This window comes from Gopherus flavomarginatus, chromosome 9 (assembly GCF_025201925.1).
Source record: "Gopherus flavomarginatus isolate rGopFla2 chromosome 9, rGopFla2.mat.asm, whole genome shotgun sequence".
Lineage (NCBI taxonomy): Eukaryota > Metazoa > Chordata > Testudines > Testudinidae > Gopherus > Gopherus flavomarginatus.
Window position 1 is genome coordinate 52,622,507 of NC_066625.1, and position 6,882 is coordinate 52,629,388.

At 55.4% G+C, this 6,882-nt stretch overlaps 1 protein-coding gene across 1 annotated transcript in view; it reads right to left on the bottom strand.

The window, feature by feature from the left end:
• Positions 1 to 4,808, bottom strand: part of DUOX2 (dual oxidase 2) — an 82,452-nt gene extending 77,644 nt beyond the window's left edge. The window contains exons 1-2 of the mRNA XM_050966784.1: positions 4,746 to 4,808; positions 1,285 to 1,457 (exon numbers count right to left, since the gene is read on the bottom strand). Of these exons, the coding sequence (XP_050822741.1) occupies positions 1,285 to 1,431 (147 nt within the window). The 5' untranslated portion in view covers positions 1,432 to 1,457; positions 4,746 to 4,808. The remainder of the gene's footprint in view (positions 1 to 1,284; positions 1,458 to 4,745) is intronic.
• Positions 4,809 to 6,882: the final 2,074 nt, after the last annotated feature.

The window sequence follows — 6,882 nt, forward strand, 5'->3', positions numbered from 1 at the left end:
TCACAGGGAAAGACTACTGTGCATCATGGGAGATGGAGTCCAGCTGTGGAGTGGGGCCTCTAGGGGAAAATGGAGGGAGAGGCCCACAGACCTACAACTCCTTGAGCCACTGCATTTTCACAGGCCAAAGGAGCATTCTGAAATGTTTTGAAAGGTGAAACCTTTCAGCAGGTTGAAAATGAGGTAGCAGTGTTCTGTTTCCTTGTGCCCAAATGGAACTTTTCCTGAACTTTTCAATTCACTAGAAGTTTAAACATTGCAACATTTTGTCCCAATTCAGGAAGAAAACATGTCACAATATTGGAATCTGACACCAGATGGGAAACCTGTTGGTCAATCAGATCTAATGTAAGCACACGTGACCAGGGCTATTGTATTTTATCCCAGTGTTGGGGACAGTCTGAAGTCACAGTGAGGGTTTGGCTTGAAGATGGAGGCAGGGGTGTGTTGGGCATTCCTTGTGGAGGTGTGGAGATTAACTGAGGACGTGGGGTGTCGTGGCATGTGATGTGTGGCTTTCTTCACTGAAGTTCTCCTTGTTTCTATGGGGTTGTGTGGGTGGGTTTCACACATCAGCTGTGGGATGGTGGGACAGATACCACCAAGGCTAGAGCTGGGCAGGCACTGAAAGAAGGGCTGATGCAAGGATATTTTGTGCCTCACAAGTCTGACAGTTGGTCCAGACCTTCAAGAGATGGGGCCAGATATGGAGGTCGGAGCCAGGTCCAGGCTCCAGGCCCACCTCTAGATAACACCTCAGACATTAAAGAGTCCATGAAAGCAGGCTTCTTACCCAGTGTCCTTGGCGAGGCTAGCTCCCTCCATGCTGCTTTTCATTAGGAGGAGTGCCCAGACTGCATTTCCCCTGGTCAAAGTTGCTGCAATAGCCCCTCTAGTTCCCTGGATGGTGACTAGCGACTGGGTTACGGGGGAAGTGATGTGTCCCCCTGGGGTCTCTGTCTTTCCTTGGGGGATGGGAGGGCTCTCTGCCTCCTCAGCACTTTAGTGGGTTATTCTAGTAGTCAGATGACCGCTCATGCCCCCCGCAACCCCCAGAGTGCCTCCCCAGCATACAAGTTCAATATCATCTGCCCCCAGGGGAGTTCACCCATCCAGAGACAGTGTCAGCGGTTCTGTGCCATCATGGCCTATCAGTCTGTGCCACATACTCAGTGGTGGAGCTCTGCGTCCACCAGCCAGGAGGAAAAGGGAGAACTCCCCCTTGCTTTTCTAGCATGGGGAGTTGTGCATCCCCCACCCCCACCACTGAACCCCGGCCCTTACCCCTTTGCCCCGGATTCCAGGCAGGATGAGAATGAACATGGCCAACACGTTGAGGAACACCGAGATGATCAGGACCAAGGTCGTGTTAAAGGGGAAAGGTGTCCTGGTGTTGGGGTAGAAGGGGAAGGAGCCATCGAACAAGGTCATCACAGTGCCTGGGAGAGGCAGGAGATCTACAGACACAACACAAGCAGCGAGTCAAACGAATGCTTCTGGCTATTCCTCCCCACAGAGCAGGGACACACCTCCTCCTCTCTGGGGAACAGAGAAAATACAACCTGGGATACCAGTCCTGCCTCCTCCAGCTCTGCTGGCGCCCCTCAGTCCCAGCCCACAGTCCTCTGCTATCCCAACCCTGCCCCCCCAGCTCTGCCGGCGCCCCTCAGTCCCAGCCCACAGTCCCCTGCTAGCCCAGCCCTGCCCCCTCAGTTCTGCTGGCGCCCCTCAGTCCCAGCTCACAGCCCCCTGCTATCCCAGCCCTGCCCCCCTAGTTCTTCTGGCACCCTTCAGTCCCAGCCCACAGCCTCCTGCTATCCCAGCCCTGGCCCACCAGCTCTGTCAGTGCCCCTCAGTTCCAGCCCTGCCCACCCAGCTCTGCCGGCGCCCCTCAGTCCCAGCCCACAGCCCCCTGCTAGACCAGCCCTACCCCCTCCCAGCACTGTTGGTACCCCTTAGTCCCAGCCCACAGTCCCTTGCTATCCCAGTCCTGGACCCTGTTGTATTAATTTAGATGGAATATAGGGACCAAAGATGCAATCACAACCCAGTTATTGTTTAACAATAACCAGTTTTGAACAAGGCATAGAGTTTGGTGTGCAGAGACCCTTGGCCTGCTCAAGCTCATGGCAAATGCACCATTCAACAGTATTTTAACTTTTTATTAAGAATACAAAAAAGGACAAACAGTTAAAGCCTTTGAGATAGGTCTTTTCCCAGCTCAGAAATAGTCCCACTCACTAGCCCCTGCCCCATCTTTTGGGGGAATCAAAATGCCTAGACTGAACAAGCCATGTTTCAATAAAATGTGGTTTGAAAAACCATGTATCTTGTGAGTCCCATCAATAGAAATATTAGAATCTCAAAAATGGCTCATCCATATCACCTCAAATTTGAGGGGAAAAACCCCCAATCGTAAAAGTTGCACAATTTGAAGTGGAAAGGGCCTTTGCTGAGGCTCTCCGAAAGCAGCCAGTCAAGTCCATCAGTATAGTGGAAAGCAAGACGCCTCCTGAACCATGGGAGGAGTCTGGCTGTCGCTGGTTGCCCTGGTTTTGGCCCATGCTCTGGCTGTTTCATGGGCCAGCTTCTCAGGACAGCTCAGCATTCTGGGTTGGGGATATAGGCGCTGGGCACTGCTGAAAAGCTGGTCTGAGGTGTGGGCACTGAGCACACAGAGATCTGCACACCCCGCAGATTTACAGATTACAGGCAGTGAGTCACCCTGTGCATATGCTGCCAGCCTGTCCCTCCATGAGTCACAAATGGAACTGCCACTGGTCAATAAAGTAAAACTAGTCAGTCATCATGGGAACAAATTCTTCACGGCTCCCTCATGCCTGCCCAGGATCCCAGAGACATGGCACGAGGCTGCAGAATCCCCTCGAAGCCTCTTCGCACATCTGAACTGCCTACTGCCTCGTTCCCTGGGAAATCTTCTCCAGTGGACCTCCCACAGGCATGCCTGTGGAGGGTCCGCTGATCCTGCTGCTCTGGTGGCCCACCAAACCGCGGGTCCAGAGGACCACGGGACCAGTGGACCTTCCGCAGGCATGCCTGTGGGAGGTCCACCAGAGCCACCTGCCGCCCTCCCGGCGGCTGGCATAGCGCCCCCCGCGGCATGCCGCCATGCTTGGGGTGGTGAAATGTCTAGAGGCCAGGGCCTTGGGCAGGGTAGGCACACGTTGGGAGGGGCAAATATACTTCACTTGGGCCCAGCGCAGTGCCAGGGCAAATGCCCTCCCTGGGTCGGTCATGAGCACAAAGGGACTGGGAGAGGAGGGGAAACACGCGGTTCTCAGGAAAATGAGCATTTCAGCCAAACAGCGGTGGCTCTAGCTTTTTTGCCGCCCCAAGCAAGGCAGGCAGGCTGCCTTGGTGACTTGTCTGCAGGAGATCCCCGGTCCCGCAGATTCGGCAGCTTGCCTGCAGGAGGTAATCATCTGCTAGACCAGTGGCCCTCCCGCAGGCAAACCACCGAAGGCTGCCTGACTGCCGCCCCCACAGGGACCGGCAGGGCGCCCCCCGCAGCTTGCCGCCCCAGGCACGCACTTGGAGCGCCCGTGCCTGGAGCCGCCGCTGCAGCCAAAGAACAAGGAGTTGCTGAGGGCGCTTCCAAGCTGGCCAGAGTGATAGAATGCTAAACTATATTATACTGTTCAGCCACCAGGTGGCACCATGCGTCAAATACCTTATTTAAAGGCCCCTCAGCCATGCCTGCAAGAGCTTTAAAGAAAGAATCTAATGATGAACACATCTGGGGCACATAAGCCAGCTCTGATCTGGTACTGGAGCATGACAGCCAATGTCTCCTGCCAACTCCATGGAGACCAGCTCAGGTCTCTGCTCCTGTGCTGTGCCCTCACCAGACTGCAGTCTGTCCTCGGGGGCCAGGCTGGGGGTACTAGGGCAGCGGGACCCAAAGAAGCACAATCCCCATCCAGGCTGGCGCTTCCACTAGGCGATCCTAGGCAGTTGCCTAGGGCAGCAGGATTTGGGGGGCGGCATTTTGCCACCCTTGGCGGAAATACGGCGGCAGGGGGTCCTTCCGCTCCAGGTCTTCGGCGGAAATTCGGCAGCGGGTCCTTTGCTCGCTCCGGGACTCGCTGCTGAAGTGCCACGAAGATGTGGAGTGGAAGGACCCCCGCCGCTGAATGCTCAGAGGAGGAGCGCTGCTGCCTAGGGCAGCAAAAGCCCTGGCGCCGCTTCTGTCCCCACCTCTCCCGTTTATTAACATTGGCTGCACGTTCTTGCTGGAGCTCAAAGCACTGGGCCTGAGGGGCTTGTTGAGATGGTGACATTCAGCCCCAAGGGGGTGCTGAGCCGGCCATTCCAGTTCTAGGTAAGGGGCCCTTTTCCTTGTACTGTCACGGAGCTCTCTCTGCCCCTTCCCTGCAGCAATGCTCAGAGAAGACGGGTGACTCTGGGGTGCAGAGAGTGACCCCCCGGGCCCCACAGTCCAGGAGTTTGATCATGCCACAGACGCCTGCTCAGGAGTATATGACCCCAGGGAAGCAAGACTGCAGCTTCCCCCCACCCCCATTCTCATGTACAGAGCAGCATCTGTCACCATGGCAGTGAGGCACTTAGTTCCCGTGGGCAGTTAGTTGCCAGCACCCCAGCAAAGGGCATGTCCCAGAAGCTCCACTCTGCCCACAGAATGCCCCCGTCCCGCCATACCTGGCTCTCCCCCAGCTGTGTGTGAGAGCACAGCACTGGGACAGCAGCGACACACGCTGACTTACCCGTCACCACTAATCACGAATGGCTGACTGGGCTGCTGAGCAGTGGTTCCACACGCAGCTGAGCACTGGCTAGAGAATGAGAGCTGCTCTCCCTCTCTCTCTATAGGAACTCCCTGGGCAATGGGCAGGCGGCCAGGCCTGTGCGTCTTGGCTGTGCTTTTCCCCATGGCACATTCCTCCTGCACTCCAACAGCAGCAGGTTGCTGGAGTGTGTCAGGGAAGCACCAGCCCCACCTACAGCTGAGCAACATCTTCCTGTTACTGCAGTTACCCACCCCTGTTCCAAGCCCTGGTGCAGAGAGGACGCAGCAGAGCCACAGACACGACCTCCCCACCTGCTGCAGCAGTGAGCACCCTCTGGGTGCTGAGGGCCTGCTGGGAGAGAGGGGTGCAGGGGAGAGGCATCTTCCAAACTCTCTGTCCTGCCCCTACTGGCCCCTTTGGGTTAGTTTCAGTCAAGCAAAAAGCTGGATGGTTAAAAGTTCCAGTTGCCTTTTTCAATGAGCCCATTTGGGGGCAGCTGAACTTCCCTCTGACCCTGCCCAGCACAGGCTCCATCCCTAAATCCAGGGCAGGGGTGTGCAGAATCGGTGTGGATACAGCACCATGTCAGTGAGACAACATATGCAGGACAGGGGCCTTGGCAGCCCATTACACATTGGGCCAGTCCTGCCTCACTTCCAACAGCCTCACGGACTGGGATCAGCCTGGGTTCACCTCTCCCTGTCTGAGAGCAGAGTCTGGCCCTGGGGTGAGCTGGTAAGAGAGCAGAGGTGGGTGGGGCTGCACTGTAACTTGCACAATTTGGCAGGGGTGCCACATGACATGCTGAGGGAGTGCAGATGGGATGTCACAAGAAAACTACTCAGCGCACCAATGAAGCAAGTCCCCAGCCTTGGCTCACAGCAGGGCTGCCCACTCTCGTGACTCTATTACAAGTCTCATTATATTTGTTATGCTTAAGACCCCAGCTCCTGGAGTGACGAGAATCTCAGCTTTCATGGAGAGGGAGGAGTAAAATGTCTAACCCTGGTGGTTGTGGAGGAAAGCTGGAAACCGTGACCCAATGCTCAGAAGCCAGAACACAGTCAAAAATAACCCAGCATGAAGAATTTTTAAAACTTCATGATTTTTGAAGCCAATTTCATGATTTTAGGTGCCTGATTCATGATTTTTGAACACTTGGGGTTGGTGTCACAGTCACAGCCTGCAACCAGTGGCTGGTCCTGCTCTGCCCATGCCACCCTCCTGCAGGGAAGTTGTACCAGTGTAACCCCAGCCCTGAGGCATGACAAGCCTTTTCCCTGTTGCCTTCTGCTTGGATGGGCTTCTTCCCTCTCACTTTAGGGGCATGGGTCCTGTATCTTGGCGCCTGGTGCCTCCACCCGAGGGGGATTCATCCCAATGCCTGGGACACATGAGGAATTACTGAGGGGTTATAGGTGGTGACTAGGCATGGAGTGAGAGGAATTAAGAGAATGAAAATGTAGCTGGATACTAGGGGAAATATCTGAGCAGTGAGATGTATCAGGCTGTGGGACCATTGTGCTAAAGCCCTGGAAAAAGCACTATAGGGAAGAATTCTGCACTGACTTAGGGAGCGTGAGAGATAGTGTGGGTGGTCTACAGGGCTTTCCTAGCTCAGTGCTGGAGAAAGAAGGGGCCCATTCTGTGCTGTCGGTGTATCAGAGTATCCAGGGACCCTGAGCCCAGACACAAAGAGTGGTTCTCTGAAGCCTAAGTCAGGATCGGTCACAGCTGGAACTTGTCCAATGCATACGAAGCCAACCTTCTCTGTGTGAAACGGCAGACCCCACTGGCTCAGAAAACTGAGTCACCAGCAGAGTAGAAAGAGAAGGAGGCTGTGACAGGTTCCCCCCAGGATGCCACCTGGAACTGGGGTACCACTGAGCCCTCTGACCTGCCAGCCTAGGCTCCCTCTCACACTGTGCTGCTGGGACAAGTTGCAAAGCCCTCCAGCCTGCACTTCCACCAGCATTCACACAGATAGGAACACATCCAGCTGCAGTCACATGCAGGCTCTCTGACCACCAGCCTCCCAGCCTGGGACTCCAGACCAGTCCCATCCTGCCCTGCTCAAATTTGGCCAGTATATGGGTTTAATACCTGGATCGCC